General features: G+C 48.8%; 2 protein-coding genes across 3 annotated transcripts in view; both read left to right on the forward strand.

The window, feature by feature from the left end:
* Positions 1-21,279, forward strand: part of DTNB (dystrobrevin beta) — a 648,286-nt gene that overhangs the window by 373,971 nt on the left and 253,036 nt on the right. The gene's annotated exons all lie outside the window — the stretch shown is intronic.
* Positions 1-21,279, forward strand: part of ASXL2 (ASXL transcriptional regulator 2) — a 116,414-nt gene that overhangs the window by 62,520 nt on the left and 32,615 nt on the right. For both annotated transcript variants that reach the window (XM_068406559.1, XM_068406476.1), the window contains exon 5: positions 15,832-15,947. In XM_068406559.1, coding sequence (XP_068262660.1) covers positions 15,832-15,947 — 116 coding nt within the window. The remainder of the gene's footprint in view (positions 1-15,831; positions 15,948-21,279) is intronic.

Below are 21,279 nucleotides of genomic sequence, written 5' to 3' on the forward strand. Positions count from 1 at the left end.
CCCAGGCAACCGGCGGTAGGACAAGAGGACACAGCCTCAAGCTTGGCCAGGGGAGGTTCAGGTTGGACATGAGGAAGCATTTCTTCTCAGCAAGGGTCATTAGCCATTGGAAGGGGCTGCCCAGGGAGGTGGTGGAGTCACCATCTCTGGAGGGGTTTAAGAAAAGCCTGGACATGGCACTTAGTGCCCTGGTCTAGTTGCCATGGTGGTGTCAGGGCAATGGTTGGACTCGATGATCCCAGAGGGCTCTGCCAACCTCATTGATTCTGTGATTCTGTAACTGGTCTCTCAACAGAGAAGAAATTGATTTGGATCTTAGTTGAGTTTCTTGCTCTCCAATAGCAAATCCTTCGCTGGACACAGTGCCACCCTGTTGTGGCATTGGCTGCTGGATCGGAGGCTGTTGTGCTGGGTGCTGCACGCAGGGTTCCTGTCCTGGGGAGCTTGCAGTCACGTCACTGAGTGACAGCAGGTAAAAGCAGAGAAGGGAACACAAGGAAACAGTTTAAGTTCATCTATGCTGGCTGTACTTTGACCTCTAATTTAGGACTTGGAGCCACAGGCCTATATAGCAGCTAAGTACCCCAGAGCTGGTGGTAAAGGTGGTCATCAGCATTGTATTATCTTCATCTGTGTCTCTGCATAAAAGTTATTTGGAGAATTCCTAAATTGTCTAAATCAACTGGTGGAGTCCCCATCTCTGGAGGGGTTTAAGAAAAGCCTGGCCATGGCACTTAGTGCCCTGGTCTAGTTGCCATGGTGGTGTCAGGGCAATGGTTGGACTCGATGATCCCAGAGGGCTCTTCCAACCTCAGTGATTCTGTGAACTGTTTCCAGGTCAACAGTGTGGTTTCACCAGTGAAGAAGAATGCGACTTCATGGGGTGAAAATCAGGAAGCTTCAGTGCAGTGGGTGATTCGTGGTTCTTCTCCAGAACGTTACACTTGTGCTTGTGCTGTCTCAGTAGTAAATGTGTTGGCATCGCTGCTGCTGCAGTCCAGGCGTAACTGCTTGTCACTCTCATGCGCTCAGGAAACACACAATAATCCACTAATCCTCTCGCAGGTGCTCGTGCTGTCCTTGGAGACTTGTTTTCAGGCCTGTGAATCTTGGCCACAAACCCTCGTTAAGTGGATTAGTTGATGAGAGACCTCGCAGGCAGAGATGAGGCCGGAGCTGGGAGAGCGATGTGCAACCGTTGCAGGCTGCAGGTTGTGCTGCTGCGTAGCTGGGTCGGAGATCCTCCGTAATCAGGATACGAGATTGTTAAACTGCTTATTTTGTTTTGTGAAAGTGTGTTATGAACAGGTTGCCCAGAGAAGCTGTGGCTGCCCCCTACCTGGCAGTGTTCAAGGCCAGGTTGGATGGGGCTTGGAGCAACCTGGTCTGGTGGAAGGTGTCCCTGCTCGTGGCAGGGGGTTGGAAGCAGATGATCTTTAAGGTCCCTTCCAACCCAAACCAGTCTGTGATTCTATGATTCTATTTTGGCAGAGACAAGCTGCAGTAACAATGATCAAAGAGCCCTGAGAGCTCATGAGTTAGCTGTAAGTAGCTCTTCAGACCGGAGGAGGAGAGCAGCCGTGCTGCCCCCGATGCAGTCGCACCGAGGCCATATGTGGTGCAGGAGCCCCGAGGGGAGTTCAAAGAAACGTGACCACATCTTCCCCTCTTCGAACGCCTACCTTAGCTTCCTCTGCGGTTCGTGTTTGGCCACCTCTCATCTGCTCTGTGTTTGAGTCAGCAACCTAGAAACGTTGATCCAACCTAGATCATCAGCGGTTGGACTCGATGGTCCCTGAGGTCTCTTCCAACCTGGTTGATTCTGTGATTCTGATTCTGTAACGTGTTCTGTTACCCCAGAAGAAAGCAGATGAAGCACACGGTCCCGCTTACGTTGGCCATGCTGGGTGTCTGCTCTGAAGAGATGCTGAGGGTCAGCTGAGCTGCTGAGAAGACTCTCTCTGCCCAGGACACTGGTCCGTGCCCTCTCTTTACTGACCTTGGGTAGACAGGCAGCCATGGGGACCCCGCTGCGAGCCAGCACGCCTCGGTAGCCCTACAAAAATGAACCTCGTGGTAAAAAGACTGGCAGCCTTGTGCCTGATGAGCAATTTGAGTCAGCTCATGGAGGGACTTGATGCATGCCAGGACAGCCCAAGGGAGGGGATGGAGCTGCTCGTCTGGGGTGGGAGGTGTAAGACCTCCTTTTGGTGACAGCAAACCATTAGGTCAGTTCAGTTGCTCGTGTACCTTAACAAACTTGCTGTGCCTCACATGGATTATTCTGGCTCAGGACCGCACGTGTCTTCAGCGTGCTGTGGTGTTAGCAGGCAGTCCAAGTAATGCTCAGGAAGAAGATACTTCACCGAAGGATCCTGTAAAGAAGCACGAGAAGAATCTTCACCGTAACTTACAGGGCTTTCGTCCCAGCCCTGTGGTGCCCGCAGGGGGTTGCTGTACAAGGAACAAAGTTGTGTGGGGGTGTGTTTTGGTGGCAGGTGTGTTACTTCTTCAGAGCAAATACTTCCATCCAGAATGAGTTATATAGCGACGGGATTCTCTTAAAACTAGTTATTAAAAACACAACGATGCCAGTCACGGCAGTCAACAGAAATTCCCTTGAGCTTTGTGGGTGTCTCACTCTTGACACCATGAGGTGAAGCTTTGGGTTCTGACAAGCTCTTCAGCCCATGGCAGGGGGGTAGGAACTAGATGGGCTTTAAGGTCCCTTCCAACCCAAACCAGTCTGTGATTCCATGATTTGTGCTGCTTCGTGCTTCTCAGTAGATCTGCCTCCATTTCTGCTTCCACAGTGCCTTATTGATGCCACACTTGTTCACATCCTTGCTTTTGAGTGTGTATCAGAAGAAGTCTTACTGAAGCCTGTATCTTGTGAGCACAGGATGCTGGGTTTTGACTGACCACGTCTGTAGAGCTGCCAAATGCTTCGTGCACCGGCGGCGGAGGTGGCCGTGACCTGCCCGTGTTTCCTCTCGCAGGCCGTGACAGCCAGAGCGAACCCGCAGAGTGGGCGTCCTGTTGTGCAAATAATCTCTCTCCTTCTTCACACGTGTGATACAGAAATGCCTTTCATGCTCCTTTTTTAATTGAGTGCCTGAAAAGTGAGGGAGAAGAGGTGCGCTGCTGCTTCTACCCTTGTACATGTCCCAGTCTACAACTACCTGAAGGGAGGTTGTAGCGCAGTGGGAGTCGGCCTCTTCTCCCAGGCAACCAGCGACAGGACAAGAGGACACAGCCTCAAGCTTGGCCAGGGGAGGGTCAGGTTGGACATTAGGAAGCATTTCTTCTCAGCAAGGGTCATTAGCCATTGGAAGGGGCTGCCCAGGGAGGTGGTGGAGTCACCATCTCTGGAGGAGTTTAAGAAAAGCCTGGCCATGGCACTTAGTGCCCTGGTCTAGTTGCCCTGGTGGTGTCAGGGCAATGGTTGGACTCGATGATCCCAGAGGGCTCTTCCAGCCTCATTGATTCTGTGATTCTGTGACAGGCCTGAAGTACACTTGTGCTGTCACCAGAAACACGTGCAGCTGAATTTTCTGTGGCACTAAGTGTTGACGGGATGGACTGTGAGATTCAGGTCTTGGTTTTACACAACTGGCCTTGACCTGAATAATTTCACTTGTGCTTCTCAGTGTCCAAGAGGAGAGAAGTTCAGGTGAACTGCTAAGTTCTTTGAGCTCTAAAGGTATTGTTTAGGGAAGAGGGAAATGTTCTTGACATGGAAACTGGTTTAGGTAAATAAAAAGCAAACACTGAAATCATTACAGCGATGTACTGAGCCCAGACAGGGGCAGCTGCCAAGGTCGGTTGTCAAATGACTTCCAGTGAGAGTTGGGTGTCTATCAACAGGGGAATGAATGATGCTTCTACCAGCCACCCGGGCTGCCGTGGTGTGTATTGTGAGTAACTCAGATTTATCACTCGCCTTTACAGTCTTCACATTTCCTAAAGGCACACATCTGCTATAATGTTTGGGTTTTAACAAAAAAAACCCCAAGCAGCAGAACAACTCATTGATGTTGGCTAATTTGATGTCAGCTGAGGGAATTAGCACTTATAGGTGTAATTTTTTAATGAGTTTATGTAAAATACTTTCTTTCTCTTCTTCCTTCCAGTACAAGAGTTAAAAAAATGTTGTTTGAATCAGTAAAATATCTCTAAATTCAGAACATTTTGGTGATCGTGATTTGACTTCTTGAACACCCAGGGAGCTGTGCCTTTGTCTGCCTTTGTCATTGCTGTGTGTCCTCCAGAAAAGTTGGAAACGCTCAAGCTCAGGAAGTGATAGGGGTACAAATTAACGAGCTTTCCTTTTACTGTTTCTTTTCATTTCAGTTGTTTTATAAGTAGATTCTGAGCCTGCTGGGTTGGGGACTTCTCATTCCTTTTGCACACGTGCTGTCTGCAGCAGGGTCTTCCACTTTGTGGCTGGTCTTCTAGATGTGCTGCACGCTGCGAATAATGAACGTAGGCGTGGGCCCTCCCCATGCCTGGGCTGAAACCAGAACTACTTTTGTGTCATTTAGGTAAGGCTGGGGTTTGTTGACTGGGAGATCTCCGTGGCCGATAAGGCTTTATGACAGAGATGTTGTCTGAAACATTTATAATTAGCCGTTGGAAGGTGCTGCCCAGGGAGGTGGTGGAGTCCCCATCTCTGGAGGGGTTTAAGAAAAGCCTGGCCATGGCACTTAGTGCCCTGGTCTAGTTGCCATGGTGGTGTCAGGGCAATGCTTGGACTCAATGATCCCTGAGGGCTCTTCCAACCTCATTGATTCTGGGATTCTGTGATGTTCCTGTGCCCGGGCTGGAGAGTACCGCAGCCAGTCTGAAGGGTTGTGCTTGGTCCTGCATCCCAAAGAGCTCCATGGTGACCCGTCCCTCTGATGAAGAGCCATGATGGACACAGAGTAGGTTTTGGTGGCAGTGTCTCCAGTATTTCACAGAATCACAGAATCACAGAATCAATGAGGTTGGAAGAGACCTCTGGGATCATCAAGTCCAACCGTTGCCTTGACACCACCATGGCAACTAGACCAGGGCACTAAGTGCCATGTCCAGTCTTTTCTTAAACACATCCAGAGATGGTGACTCCACCACCTCCCTGGATGTGTTTAAGAAAAGACTGGACATGGCACTTAGTGATGGAGGATGTTTGGCTGCTGTTGGCAGCTCAGGTTGTCAGCCCTTTCTCTAAGTGCTCCACTACTGTACTTTCCGTGGTGTTAAGCTGCTTGGTGCCATCTTCGTTTCTTCACTAGAGCAGAGAGCTGTGGAGCTGTATCTTTCCTCTTCTCTTTCCTCCTCTTTCTTAACGTGTTTGTTAGTATTTAATTGATGCCTTTCCTAGACCACAAAAGCATGTATGAACAAATTTACTCTAAGAAAGCTTTAAACTGGGAGAGAGAGAGGGTAGAGAGCTTAGGTGGGATCATCAGAGCATGGAGACATAGACTTGTTGAGTACTTTGGTGTTTGCTCAGAGCTGCCAGTGCCAGATACACTCCCGTCTCTATATGAAGCAAGCAGCTGATCTTTTTTATGTTTATAAAAATGTGATTGAATAACAGGAACGTGTGATGCTTGTCAGAGCACTGCAAGTTTCAGCCTCACGCAGGGCAAGTGCAGGAGGGGGAGTTCGGGGAAGCTGCAATTGGACAGTATTTTGGGGCGTTATTTCTTCCTTCATTTTAGCAAGGAACAGACGTGGGGGAGAACGCTTTTAAGATGGTTGTCTCGCCTGTAAGTATGGTATTGTTTGGATATGAATCCAAGGTCAAGTTCCCATCCTCATTCTGGTAAACTGTGTACCTGTAGAAGAGAAAGGTACTGGATTAGCTGGAGACATTTCTGTGCTTCTCAAAACATATTTCAATGGCTTTCACTAGGAGTTTTTCATATAATACATCTGGATCCCATTAGCTGCTTAAAATTGGGTTATTTTAAGCTTATGACTGCACACAGTTGAAGGGGGGGATGTTGTATTTTTAGTTCAGCTTGACTGTACTTTCTTTCCAAATGAGTAAAGCGCAGCCTTTTCTTTCTGAATGTTGAGGCAGAAAACCCCATGGAGATGCATGCAACCCCTTGAGCAGCAACTCTGGATCTACTGGTTTAATTTCTTTTCATATTATACTCTCCTAAGCCCAAACAAAATCAGAGTCAAACCCCCTGTAGAGCTCCCACCTCTGAGCTCCAGCCAGGACGCAGAGGTGAGTACCTCGTCCGTGTGCCCACGTGTGGCTTTGCACCGAGCGCCTGCCCATGGGATGTGTCTTGTGTCTGGATCACGCTGCGTTTTGGTCCTTTTAAAGGCGAAGAGTAAATATCTTATGCCTGAAGACTGTGTGGAAGAGGGCTGCTTCTGTGCCAAATAATAAATCAAAGTTATGCTGGCATCCAGATTACGGGTTTCAAGCTCCTAATGGGTGGAATGAGTTATCAGGATGCGTTACCCATCATAAGAGGGCATTGCTCCTGCAGCACGTGTGCTAGGTGACACTCGTGAAGCAGTTACCCAGCAAAAGGCTTTTTATCCCAGGTAGATTTTTTTTATCTAATGCTCTGAGTATAAATTTAGCAGAACAATTTCATTGCTACAAAATAGTTTGATTCCACTTACCCAAAGATGGTGTTTCTTTTATTCCATAGTATATTTGAAACTATATAATTAGCTCTGATCTTTAAAAGATAGAGGATGAGGGACCCAGTAAAACCCCCCAGTTCCAGGAACCGTCGTGCAAGCAGTTCAGGAGGCTGTGCCCTTTGCTCTCATCAGTGAGCCCATTGCAGTGTCAAAATGCAGGGTCCGTGCCGTGGTTTTACGCTAGTGGTGTTTGGGTGGGTGGGTTTTGGTTGTCTTCAGCCATAGGTCATGCAAAAGACTCTTCTTGTCTCCAGTTCTGGGCCCCGCACTTCAAGGAAGATGTTGAGGTGTTGGAGCGAGTGCAGAGGAGGGCGACCAAGCTGGGGAAGGGTCTGGAGGGTCTGACCTGCGAAGAACGGCTGAGGGAGCTGGGGGTGTTTAGCCTGGAGAAGAGGAGGCTCAGAGGTGACCTTAGTGCAGTCTACAACTACCTGAAGGGAGGTTGTAGCGCAGTGGGAGTCGGCCTCTTCTCCCAGGCAACCAGCGCTAGGACAAGAGGACACAGCCTCAAGCTTGGCCAGGGGAGGGTCAGGTTGGACATTAGGAAGCATTTCTTCTCAGCAAGGGTCATTAGCCATTGGAAGGGGCTGCCCAGGGAGGTGGTGGAGTCACCATCTCTGGAGGGGTTGAAGAAAAGCCTGGCCATGGCACTTAGTGCCCTGGTGTAGTTGCCATGGTGGTGTCAGGGCAATGGTTGGACTCGATGATCCCTGAGGTCTCTTCCAACCTGGTTGATTCTGTGAATAATTTTAGTTTTGCAAACTGTTATATCTTTTTGTTTCCTTCTGATTTTCCCCAGCAATTCCCCCAACAACTGCAGATGTATTTTTCCTTTACTTCTAGCACATTTTTAATGGTTTTATTTTGTTTCATGCTGTTACACAGTTAGCATGTTAGTTGAGATACCCGTACGCCAGTATTGGGCAAAGTGAACTGCCAAGGTTGACCTTAAGCCGAATGACCCTAAGAATAATTTTCTTTTGGAACCACTGAAATAAAAGTACAACAAAGGCAAGTGCAGGGTCCTGCACCTCGGGAGGAATAACCCCACGCACCGGTACAGGTTGGGGGCTGATCTACTGGAGAGCAGCTCTGCAGAGAAGGACCTGGGAGTTCTGGTGGACAACAAGTTCCCCATGAGCCAGCAGTGTGCCCTTGGGGCCAGGAAGGCCAATGGTGTCCTGGGGTGCGTGAGGAAGAGTGTGGGCAGCAGGTCGAGAGAGGTTCTCCTGCCCCTCTACACGGCCCTGGTGAGGCCACATCTGGAGTAACTGTGGGCAGTTCTGGGCCCCCCAGTTCAAGAAAGACAAGGAGTTACTGGAGAGAGTCCAGCGGAGGGTACGGAGATGGTCAGAGGGCTGGAGCATCTCTGCTGCGAGGAGAGGCTGAGGGAGCTGGGGCTGTTCAGCCTGGAGAAGAGCAGACTGAGGGGGGATCTTATCAATGCTCACAGATACCTCAGGGGGGTGTCAAGGGGATGGGGCCAGACTCTTCTCAGTGGTGCCCAGCGACAGGACAAGGGGCAACGGGCACAAGCTGAAACATGGGAAGTTCCATGTGAATATGAGGAGGAACTTCTTTGGTGTGAGGGTGGCAGAGCCCTGGCACAGGCTGCCCAGGGAGGGGGGGAGTCTCCTTCTCTGGAGATATTCAAACCCGCCTGGACACGACCCTGTGCGACGTGCTGTGGGTGACCCTGCTTGGGCAGGGGTTGGGCTGGATGATCTCCAGAGGTGCCTTCCAACCCTTAACCAGTCTGTGATTCTGTGATGAAAAACTGTGGTATAAATGCAGGGTCACTCTTTGTGCTTGCTTTCTTCAGCAGCATCCTCTGCCTCTCTTCTGAAAGAAGCCTGAGAAACCCGGCCAGTCATTTCTGCTGCATCAGTTTAAGAAAATCTTAATCTTGATTTAGGACTTGCCTGAGCGTCTGCCAAAAAAACCATGAGTTCTGTCATCATCCCCGTGGTTTCGCTCTAAGATCTCCCTCGGCTTTTCTGCTCCCTGCTCTCTGGCTCAGTGCGGCTCCAGGTGTTTTCCTGCACTGGCTTCGACCCCTGTGCTCTGCGTAGCCCAGCCCCGCAGCTGGCTGAGCTCCCTGCAGGATAAGGCAATAAATCAAAAAGGAAATTATTGCCTGAGTGAGCAAAGGTCTCTGTAGTTCTGTCTAACAGCCATGGTGAGCTTAAAGGGGCGTTAGTTGTACAGTCAATCTCGCTGCCCCAGAGCAGGATCAGGTATGTCCATGCGTTTTCTCTTCATTATCTGACACTGTTTGTGACAGACTATTATTATTAGCCAGAATATTATTATTAAATATCATCTTAGGCAAGTGAGCAGATGTATACTGGAAGCCAGTGGGATTTCAGACAAATATCCCACTACTTTCACACCCTAACAGGTAAATAACCTGTGCAAGACAAGACATCCAAGGAAAAAAAAAGTCAAAGTATTTTGAGCATCTTCTGTTAATAAAGATGCTCAAATATAATAACCTTTCTGTTATTTTCAGTCTCATGCCGTGCACAGAACTGGCACCAGATGAGAATTACAGTTTCTTTGTAAACATGTGTAAGAGAATTGATTGACCAACGGTTTTGGGTTTGCAGCTCTTAAAGGATCCAAATATCTTGTAAAATGTCATCAAATCTTGCCAGACTGAAATTTCTAATTTAATTGACCTTTAACATAATTAAAGTTCTGTTGTAATTTCATTTCTCAGAAGAAATGCTCTTGTGTCAATGACATTTCAAGTAAGAACTCTAAAGTGTGAAGGAGACTCTGTCCCACAAATTCCAGCTGTAATGGACTGCAGATGGGTGCTCCTCCAGTGTTCCTTCTTGCAGCTGGGACGTGGGACTATACTGGGTCCATTCGTAGTTTATCTGACAAATCAGGGTTCGGGAGGTTTGGCTGACACGTTCCACTTTGTCTCATCTACTTCAGTCTTAGAGAACTGTGAAAATTTCACCTGGTAAACTCCTCTCCCAGCCAAACCAACAGCAGGAAGCGGGGAAACTTCGTGCATGAACCAGCTGGCGTGGTAACGTGGGGCCAAGTGTGTGGAGTTACTGAGTGTGGAGCTATCCACTCGGTGTGGAGTGTCCATCTGCTGGAGGGTAGGAAGGTTCTGCAGAGGGATCTGGGCAGGTTGGATAGATGGGCCCAGACCAACGGCGTGAGGTTCAACAAGAACAAGGGCCAGGTCTGACACTTGGGCCACACCAACCCCCTGCAGCGCTACAGGCTGGGGAAGAGTGGTTAGAAAGAGCCCTGGGGGTGCTGATCGACAGCCGGCTGAACGTGAGCCAGCAGTGTGCCCAGGTGGCCAAGGAGGCCAATGGCATCCTGGCCTCTATTAGCAATAGTGTAGCCAGCCGGTCTGGGGAAGGGATCGTCCCTCTGTACTGGGCACTGGTGAGGCCGCACCTTGAATCCTGTGTCCAGTTGTGGGCCCCGCACTTCAAGAGAGATGTTGAGGTGTTGGAGCGAGTGCAGAGGAGGGCGACCAAGCTGGTGAAGGGTCTGGAGGGTCTGACCTGCGAGGAACGGCTGAGGGAGCTGGGGGTGTTTAGCCTGGAGAAGAGGAGGCTCAGAGGTGACCTTAGTGCAGTCTACAACTACCTGAAGGGAGGTTGTAGCGCAGTGGGAGTCGGCCTCTTCTCCCAGGCAACCAGCGCTAGGACAAGAGGACACAGCCTCAAGCTTGGCCAGGGGAGGTTCAGGTTGGACATTAGGAAGCATTTCTTCTCAGCAAGGGTCATTAGGCATTGGAAGGGGCTGCCCAGGGAGGTGGTGGAGTCCCCATCTGTGGAGGGGTTTAAGAGAAGCCTGGCCATGGCACTTAGTGCCCTGGTCTAGTTGCCATGGTGGTGTGAGGGCAATGGTTGGACTCGATGATCCCAGAGGGCTCTGCCAACCTCAGTGATTCTGTGAAACTTCATGCATGAACCAGCTGGCGTGGTAACGTCGGGCCAAGCGTGCAGAGTTACTCGCTGTGGAGCTATCCTGGCTATGGGTGCAGATGTTTAATTGCTTCTCCACGTCAGCACTTGCAAATACCCAAGGTTTTTTTGCCACTGCCCTTTATTCATGTTTCTGTCCTTACCCCTTTTTCTCAAGGTGACATCTCCATCCCATCTCTCCTGTGCCTCTTGGGGATGAGGGGATTCTCCTTCCTCTTTCTTACAAAATCTACTGAAATTCGTTTCTGTCAGATAGTGACCCACAGTCTTCTCTGATCTGTAGCTGATCAAGGAAATCCTTATTTACATAGAAACAGCGCAAAGTGACTCACCGAGGGTTTTAAAATCAGAGTGTCCTACTGGATGCCCTGCTTTCCCGGGTGTCACTTTGCATTCTGTAATTATTTCTGCAGCTTCCCTCCACCAGCACCCTTAGGATTTAAGGGCATCAAGAGGTATAGTCTCAGCTCCACAGATTTTTCAGATTATAACAAGACAGAACTAACTTTACTGAAATTCTGTTTAAATCTAAAGGAAACAAACTCAGCTGGTCAAGCCTCATCCTTATGGGAGTCTCAATATTTTCCTACACGTGCACGTCTCTGGGTTACACCTCCGCTTGGCTACGTGCAAAGGGCTTCAAAGGCTGGAACCTTTCTGAGAGCTCTTGGGCCCGAGAACATGGGGTGTGTTCTCACAGGTTTATCCTCCCCTCCATCTCCCCTTCGCTTTGGGGGCCCACAGCTGAGCTCAAGCAGCTGTGACTTGGTTGATTTTCTCAAGTCCTCCTGCTTGTTCTTGAGAATCTGTTGTGGTTACAGCTGCCAGTCCAACAGAGCAGCCGTTGTGGCACTGAGGGCTTCGACACAGAGGATGCACAAAATATCATAATGCGGCTTTATTGTATCTGCTCCAGGGATGAGTTGTCTTCCCAGGGGTGGGGTTTGGCCTGTGCTGCCATTCCTTGTTTGAAAAGATTCGTTTTCTTTATTCAAAGGCAGCATAAAAATTAAATTTATGAATAGAATATGAGGCTGGAGAAGAGTAGCCTGTATTTGGCGTAATGTTTCTATTTCACGCAGAACTTGTAGTTTCAGCAGTGATCGGCTTCGCAGAGGATGTGGGTTTTGTTCCTGCTCTTCAAATGTCTCACAACCAGTAACAGTCAATCTGTTCCTGCGCCTGGGTTTGAAATGTTAAACCAAACTTATGTTTTCTTTGTGTTTAACAACTACGAGCGAGTAAACGGGGCGCCCAGACACAAAGCTACATCATTTCATTGCGTGTGCTTCTCTCGTGGCCCTTTGAGAATAACATCAAATCGCTCGATATCCCTAGGTTTTATTGTGTCCTCAACCATTTTCTTTACTTTCCTGAATCCCATCAAATTTTGCTGGTGTTGTGTGACCAGCACTACAGTATGAGACAGCCAGCATGAACACACTGTCGGAATTTTGGATATGTCAGCTTTCTGTCTTTCCATTTGTTGGAGCGAGTCCAGAGGAGGGCGACCAAGCTGGGGAAGGGTCTGGAGGGTCTGACCTGCGAGGAACGGCTGAGGGAGCTGGGGGTGTTTAGCCTGGAGAAGAGGAGGCTCAGAGGTGACCTTAGTGCAGTCTACAACTACCTGAAGGGAGGTTGTAGCACAGTGGGAGTCGGCCTCTTCTCCCAGGCAACCAGCGCTAGGACAAGAGGACACAGCCTCAAGCTTGGCCAGGGGAGGGTCAGGTTGGCCATGAGGAAGCATTTCTTCTCAGCAAGGGTCATTAGCCATTGGAAGGGGCTGCCCAGGGAGGTGGTGGAGTCACCATCTGTGGAGCGGTTTAAGAAAAGCCTGGACATGGCACTTAGTGCCCTGGTCTAGTTGCCATGGTGGTGTCAGGGCAATGGTTGGACTCGATGAGCCCAGAGGGCTCTGCCAACCTCATTGATTCTGTGATTCTGTGATCTTTACACGTTGCATCATCTTGCTGGGCATTTCGTGCTCCTGTCAGCCGTAGTGGATCCCTTCCCTGCGACGACACAGTTCATTTGGATTACTCCAGGGTCTGTGTGTAGCTTGGGGTTTTTCCTCCAAAAATTTACGTACTCCTTTTTTGATGTTTTACTTTGTATTTTTGGGCTTTTGTTCTCTGGATTATATTTCTCTGAACTTCCACACAGTTCTCTCTGACCTTAACTAAACTAAATATTTCATATTTCACTGTTTTCTACTGTCCAATCTATCACTAAGCACTAAAATACTCCCTGCTTAGTACGTGACCTCGCAGATTTTTCGCTAATTTCTTGCCCGATTACCATTTGATTCTGTTCGTTGCCTTCTGTCCCATCCAGCATCAGTTATGCCAATTCTTTGTTTTTTAAACAATAGCCAAATAATTTTTAGAAGCCTTTTGTTGAAAATCTCTGCAAGTGTGAGTGAACTCTTAGCAACAAACTTTCTTTTCTTCCCGTTCTCTTTATCGATGCACTCAGAGGATTCCAGGGGGTTTGTGAGATCTGCTTTTCCTCTCCAGGTGCTGATCAGACTCTGACCTTTCCAGCATCATCTTCTTCTTGAACTGCAATTTCAACCAAACTGAGAGACAAATGCAAGGTTACAAACATTCTTACTGCTCTTTCGAAGTACAGATATCACCTTTGCTTTCCAGGTCTTGGTGTAACATCGGGGGGGTTTTTTTTGCCTTTTAAGTGGTAGCTCTGCTTGCTGTGCGACTGTGGCATCTTTCATCCTGTGCCTGTAGCGTCTGCGTAGGGTAATCTTGTCAGTGACACTTAAATTACTGGTTTCTTACCGTACCTTTTTATTATTGTTGCTTTTAATGACATTTCAGAGGCTGATATTGCCTCACCTCTGTCGTGTATGCCTTATGAAAAACTTTCTCTTTCCATTTAACGCCCATACCACATGTAAGAATTTTCCTTTTTCTAATTTGCTGTTTCTAATTCTGTGTTTTATTGAAATGTTGCTTTCTGATGCTTACTGTCACTGCATTGTTTTTGGGAGCTTCCCTTCTCTGTGGATGCCGAGGGGGATCGCACTGTGGCTGGGGTTAATGAAGAGCTGTGGTCATTATCTCTTAACTCCTTTCCATTGCAGAAGGATACTGACTTAGCCTTGTGTATTCTAGAACTAATTGCTTTAGGAAGCAATAATTTAAATAGTTTACATGTGAAGCTGTGTATTATCTGTTATTTACTAGATGATCTTTAAGGTCTCTTCCAACTGAAACCATTATCCTTTATGGTGGGGGTTCTCCCGCCCCAGGATCAAACGTTCTTCTACTCTTTGTTTTGTTTCCTTGATCTTACAGTGGGCATTATTATCTGCACAAATTCACGTGCAGATGTACACCCAGACCATGAATGTGCTAACCTGTGTCCTTGACTTTTTACCTGGCTGCCTCCATACAACCATCAATGCAGCCATTGATGGGTGACGAGAAGCTCACCATGAGCCGGCAACGTGCGCTGGCAGCCCAGAAAGCCACCCGTGTCCTGGGCTGCATCCCCAGCAGCGTGGCCAGCAGGGCGAGGGAGGGGATTCTGCCCCTCTGCTCCGCTCTCCTGAGACCCCCCTGCAGTGCTGCGTCCAGCTCTGGGCCCCAACAGAAGAAGGACACGGAGCTGGTGGAGCGAGTCCAGAGGAGGCCACGGAGATGCTCAGAGGGCTGGAGCCCCTCTGCTCTGGAGACAGGCTGAGAGAGCTGGGGCTGTTCAGCCTGGAGAAGAGAAGGCTCCGGGGAGACCTTCTAGCACCTTCCAGTGCCTGAAGGGGCTACAGGAAAGCTGGAGAGGGGCTTTTGACAAGGGCATGGAGTGACAGGACGAGGGGGAACGGTTTTAAACTGCAAGAGGGGAGATTGAGATGAGATGTGAGGAAGAAATTCTTTGCTGTGAGGGTGGTGAGAGCCTGGCCCAGGTTGCCCAGAGCAGCTGTGGCTGCCCCCTCCCTGGCAGTGTTCAAGGCCAGGTTGGATGGGGCTTGGAGCAACCTGGTGTGGTGGAAGGTGTCCCTGCCCGTGGCAGGGGGTTGGGACTGGATGGGCTTTAAGGTCCCTCCCAACCCAAACCAGTCTGTGATTCTATGATACCCAGTCTCACAGATCTACCCTTAGAGTTCATGGCCGGTGCAGCCGTATCTCACCGATGCTCTTGGCTGTGCCTACGTAGTGTTTGTTTTGTCAGGGCCATCCTGCAGTGTCAGGCATTCCAATCAGTGTCAGTTTGCTTTGTCTTTCGTTGTTACACCTTTTCAGCCTCAGCAGCTGCACAGCTTTGCAGCCCTGGTGTGCTGATGACCTGCTCTAGTGTGCTGATCAGTTGGCTTTTTACATAGGTCCATGTGGGGGGTTAACCTTGGCCAGTACAGAATATATTTGCAAGACAATAGAGGCAGAACCGTGATTATGAGCAACTGGGACCGAATGGTTTCCCTGGCTGCCCACGTGTCCATCGCCCTGCTGCTGCCAGGGCAGAGCGTTTGGAGTCTCCTGTGCCAAACAGGTATATTCAAGCTACGTGACCAGCTGTTATTTAATTCCCATCCCTGGTTTGTTGGTTGTAACAAGCCCATTTGAAAGTCTAAATCACCTGAAACTAGAAGCCTTGCTTTAGGACTCCGCGTGGCGAGGACTAGCTTTCTTTAAGTATCTGGGCTCATCCACTGAGAATGTGTGTTCATTTACTGGGATATCCTGTATATTCCCATATTTCTTCTTAGAAAGGAGCAAGTGATCTCCCACTTCCTTTGCATGTCATTTATCTTGCGAGGGATTCCGATTTAATCTGAGCAGAAACTGCTGTCAATCAGGTGTCTGACCACAGGTCACTGCAGATGAAGACAACCATTGCCTGTATTTTGATTCAGATTTGAATTGGCTAAACCTGTGTGAACCTGAAGCTCTTTCTGAAGCTGCAGTGTTGTTTGATAGCAGCTGTTTACAAGATTAATAAAGAGATGGACAAGAGATGAAAAATCTGAGGTTGGTCACAGGAATTGCTGTTGGCTTTCAGGGGAAAACAGCTGCCTTGGCGGTGCGGAGGAAACAGAAACGATTCTTCATGCAAAAAGTAACATTTGCTAGAGGTGCAGCTTTCACGAGCCTCATGAGAGGATCTGAAGTGGTGAGGACTGGCTAATGTGCTGCAGGCAAACGTATAAAGGTCAGATTATGTATATATACCTTTTTTTTTTTTCTTGTAGTGTCATCTAGACTGTCACAGACATCCTCCCCTCAGTCAGGCTGCCCGTCACCTTCCATCCAGGCAGGCAAAGTCATCTCCTCATCCCAGAAGCACAGCAAGAAAGCACTCAAACAGGTAAGTAGCCTAGACTGGAACCTAGATTAGGACTCGTTGCAGTAAATGTGTTTCTCTGGTCAATCCTCTTTCTCAGTGAAATTGCACTCTGCAGGGAAGTAATTCAGGACTTCCCAGATGCCTCATTTTTTTTGCTAAAACATCCCTCTCTCTTAAAGGTGATTGGAAATATTGTGCTGTTTAGTTCTTTGCTTTTTCCCTAAAAAAGCATCTGAACATTTTTTTATTACTATTTTAAAGAACAGATGTAAGATGTTATTTCTTTTCACCTTTTGATGAGCGTGCTTAGCCTTCTGCAGTCTGTTTTACTAAATGGAAGGTCTTTTGGGGAAAAGAATTAAATCCACTGACTTCTTCCCCTAGTTAGGGCCAATACTTCACCTTCCAAGGAATTCTGTGGGTGCGGTGTGTCTGTGTCCACGGAGGGAAGAGGGGGAAGGAGAGCAGGCTGACTTTGCGTTGGGCAATAGGAGAGAAGGAGGAGGACTGATTATTTTCCATGCTTGGGGAATGACTGTTGTGTAGGTAGTGTTAATTGTGTGTGCACAGGATGGAATGGGTTAAGTGTTTGTGCTGCAAATGATCTGTTTCTCCTAATGAAAAATACAAGATGAATTAGTCCCCTGAGTGTCTTATTTGCAGGTGTTTCCTCAACTGCATTGTTTAGTTTTCCATGATCCTTAGAAAGGAAATGCTTTACCAGGGTTAGGTTTGCTCCTTAGTAAAGTAAAAATCTGTAAGGACTTAGGAATCAAGTTGCAGAGGAGGTGCTAGTCCGGGGATTACGGAAGCTTGTCACAGACAGATGAAATCATGATCTGTTCCAGATAGGATTTACCTTTTCCAGCCCAGCCCCTTTTCCTGACTTTTCCAGCTGAGAAGCAACACTTGGGTTGGCGTTGGGTTAACAGAGATGCCTGTGGCCCTGGGAAAAGGATCTGCGGTGAGAGAGAAGGCTCTAATTAGGGCATATTATTGAGGAGAATATTACAGGGGAAGATAAGGCAACTGGATAAACTGGAGCTTTGTTTCCAGCAAGAGAGAGTTGAGTTGATGTCAAAATGAGATGCCGGCTTTAGGGAATCTTCTCTCTCCTTTCTTTTCCCATTTGGCTGGTTCTCGACAGAAGTGTCAGTGTTGCTGCGTTGTTCCTTGCTGCTAAGAGCCACGATAAAGAAGCGAGATTGCGTTGTCACTTCAGGCAGATTTTCTGAAGTTCAGAGTCAAGCTTCCACTTTCATTTGAATCCTCAGAAAATTGCTTCTCACTCATTCAGCAAGATACTAATTACACTCTTTGTTTTCCCTTCCTCATCCCTCTTTAAGCCTGGCTGGCAATCATTCCTCTCCAACATCCGCAAAGGCTTTTCTCTTTTAAGAGGGTGATCAAACACACTTGGGGTTTCTTATAAACAGTCCTCTTTCCCTCTGGTGCTCAGCAGCTCCTCTTCATTTTTCTCTGGTCCTTAGGTCCCTGTTTCACAGAGTCACAGGTTGGAAGGGAACTCTGGGCAAACCCACACTCCATTTCCAAACCTACACTGTCTCCAGATCTACACTCTGTCTACTTTTCTCCTCTCCTCCCAGCCTCTGTCCTTACATGCCTCATAGTCTTCTGCTTTTCATCTCTGAATTCCCCATGCTCCTGCTCCAACCAGCCTTCCCCCACCTCTATAGTCATTCCCCTGTCTCTGCTCTCTCCCTTCTCCACTCCCCAGCTTTCTTATTGAGATGTCTGCTTCCCAAGCATCCTTGTTCCACTGCTGTCACTGAATCACAGAATCACAGAATCAATGAGGTTGGCAGAGCCCTCTGGGCTCATCGAGTCCAACCATTGCCCTGACACCACCATGGCAACTAGACCAGGGCACTAAGTGCCATGTCCAGGCTTTTCTTAAACCCCTCCACAGATGGTGACTCCACCACCTCCCTGGGCAGCCCCTTCCAATGGCTAATGACCCTTGCTGAGAAGAAATGCTTCCTAATGTCCAACCTGAACCTCCCCTGGCGAAGCCTGAGGCTATGCAATATGTCAGAGCCAGTGAGTTCCAAAACTGAGACAGTGTTGCAGAAGAACACCGTAACTATTCAGTTGTTCTAACTTACCTGCCTAACGTTTGCTCTAGCTTTGGATCAAAGTAAGGATGTTTCATGCCTAATCCTTTGCTTAATTTTAGTTCCAGTGGAATTCTGCCATTTTGACAACATACCGCATCTTCCACCTCTTCCTAAACGTGGTTGCCAGTGTGGTCAGGAAAAGTTATAAAAAGTAGATAAAAAGAGCCAATATAGATAGCAGGAAGAAGACAGCAGTAAGTAGAGTAGTAGGAAAAAACTAAGATATTGAGTGAAACAAGAATTAAAGAAAGCTTTCCTATTTTTAATTATATCTGCAACCCAGATTATTTGCCAGCGTGCACTGGAGAAGACAGCTGGCTGCATTCAGCCCTCCTGTCTTAAGCACTAAGTAATTATAAAATTACTGGAGGGAAGAGAGAGCAGATTTCTAAGTGAGAACTTTTAACCCTGGAACACCACGCTGCTGCTGTACTGACAATAAGTATCAGGTTCTTTAAGAAATAAGGATCAGGATTTAGGTCGTAAGCAGCTCCGGGGTTAAACTATAAAATGCAGCCAGATAATGCAGTGTGTACTGGTGTGCCATCACCACACAGGGTAGTAAGTAAGCAGATGGCTGCGTTCCTTACAATTGTTTGGAAAAATCCCTAGTTAGAGGTTTGCAATATCTGAATCGAAATTGGCAGAGACATGTCGGTGCTCATCCTGCTGGAAAGTTGAAACAATCATGGGGAGAAACCCCCTTTGTTACAGTGAGTGTGTGCTGAGACAAAAAAAAACACCACGTTGAGACTCTGATATTTATAATCCAGATCGAGAAAGATGGGTGGTTTCTCACCCACCGCTGGAAAAGGCACATACTACTCTTAATTCTTTCCTTTGATCCTCTCCAATCCACTGACCTCATCTCACAGAATCACAGACTGGTTGGGGCTGGAAGGGACCTCTGGAGATCATCTAGTCCAACCCCCTGCCAAAAATCTCATCCTTACCTAGCTTGAGCAGCCATCCCAGTGCCATCAGGATTCACAGAATCCCACAATCCCAGACTGGCTGGGGGTGGAAGGGACATCTGGGGTCCCTCTGGTCCAGCCGCTGCTCAAGCAGGGTCACCCAGAGCCAGTTGCCCAGGACCATGTCCAGACAGCTTCTGAATATCTCCAAGGAGGGAGACTCCACAACCTCCCTGGGCAACCTGTGCCCGTGTTTGACCACCCTCATAGTAAAAAAGTGGTTTTTTTTAATTCAGGTGGATTTTCTTATTTTGTGCCCGTTGCCTCTGGTCCTGTCACTGGGCACCACTGGGAAGAGCCTGGCTCTCTATTCTTCATTCCCTCCCCACGGGTATTTATATAAATGGATGAGTTCCTCCCTGAGCCCTCTCTGCTCCATGCTGAGTCCCAGCTCCCTCAGCCTTTCCCCACAGCACAGATGCTCCAGACCCTTCATCATCTTCGTGGCCCTTCCCTGGACTCTCTCCAGTCTGTCCATGTCCCTCTTGTACTGGGGAGCCCAGCACTGGACCCAGCACTCCCACTGTGGCATCACCAGTGCTGTGCTGAGGGGAAGGATCATCCCCTCCCTCGATCCAGATCTCATCATGGTGTTTTAAGATTAGAAATTACACCCTCTGCTCTGATAAGGTTTATGCCATTGGCCTTCATCTTTATCCATTACACTTTCATCTGGTGCTGTGCCTACAGAGAATCATAGAATCATTTTGGTTGGAAAGGACCTTTAAGATCATCAAGTCCAAAATGAGTAAGGCCAGGGACTGGGTTGGGCTGCACCCTACAAAAGCTCTCCGGTGGTTAATAGTCGCTTTGTCACCTTTTGTGGGAAGAAGGGAGCTGCGCAATACGGATTTGTCCCCGTTAGGTGCGTCCCCATGGATTTTTACCATTGTTATCGGGGACTGCAGGCAGGTCCAGAGCAAGAAGTGGGTGCTTAGGAGGAGCTCCTGGTCCTGCTGCTGTCACCATTGTCATCCACAGTGGAGCTGACAGTGAGGAGCGTGCTGCTGGCATCGGGTCTTTGTTTAAATTACAATTAAAGGAGGTGCTGCTGATACTGAATGGCGCCATGTTGAATTACGCTCATTTTCAAATAAAGTGGTGGTTTCCACCCTTGACAGCGGGGTTTACCTCCGAGCTGCCCTTTGTGCAAGCACACCTGTGTGCCGAGGAACATCTGCCCTCTCTTGAGGGCGGCACAGTGCAGCCAGCGAGAGCAAAGGACGACTTAAAGGCGATCAAAAGCAAAATGATGAGCCTCTGCGCCACAGGCCTGGAGGGAGCATCCGCGCAGGCCAGGGTGAGAGGGGGGCTGGATCTGGTGTGGGGTGTTATGGGGGGAGCTGGGCCTGGTATGGGGGAGCTGAGGGGAGCTGGGTCTGTTATAGGGGAGCTGGGCCTTGTGTGGGGGGTGTTATGGGGGAGCTGGGCCTGGTATGGGGGAGCTGGGCCTGGCATGGGGTGTTGTGGGGACCTGGGTCTGTTGTGGGGTGTTATGGGGGAGCTGAAGGGAGCTGGGCCTGGTATGGGGTGTTATGGGGGAGCTGGGCCTGGTATGGGGGAGCTGAAGGGAGCTGGGCCTGATATGGTGTGTTATGGGGAGCTGGGTCTGGTATGGGGTGTTATGGAGGAACTGGGCCTCATATGGAGTGTAATGGAGGAGCTGGACTTCATACGGGGTGTAATGGAGGAGCTGGACCTGATATGGAGGAGCTGGTCCTAGTATAGGGGAGCTGAGGGATGCTGTGCCTGGTATAGGGTATTATGGAGGAGCTGGACCTGTTACAGGGTGTTATAGGGGAGCAGGGACTGGTATAGGGTGTTCCAGGGGAGCTGGGCCTCTCCCCTTCCTCTCCCTCCTCCAGTACTTACAAGAAGGTTGTTGAGAAGACAGAGCTAGGCTCGTCACAACGTGGTGAAGGAAGTGGGACGATGGGGAACGATGGGCATGAGTTGAATGGTATAAGGAAAAACAGGACGCAAGGAAAAGCTTTCTCCTCATGAGGACAGTCCAGCAGTGGAGCAGGGGCCCAGGGAGGTTGTGTCATCTCCAGCCTTGAAGGTTTTCAAAGACCTGACTGGCCAGAGCCCTGAGCAACCTGGAGGAGGCCAAGCTGCCCCCGCTCTGCGCAGGAGGTTGGACTGGAGACCTCCTGAGGTCCTTTCCCACCAGAATTGTTCTGTCGTTATGGCAGGACTCAATATAAATTTAGATTTATTAAAGAAACTCCAGAATGTTTG

Source organism: Nyctibius grandis, chromosome 1 (assembly GCF_013368605.1).
Source record: "Nyctibius grandis isolate bNycGra1 chromosome 1, bNycGra1.pri, whole genome shotgun sequence".
Classification (NCBI taxonomy): domain Eukaryota; kingdom Metazoa; phylum Chordata; class Aves; order Nyctibiiformes; family Nyctibiidae; genus Nyctibius; species Nyctibius grandis.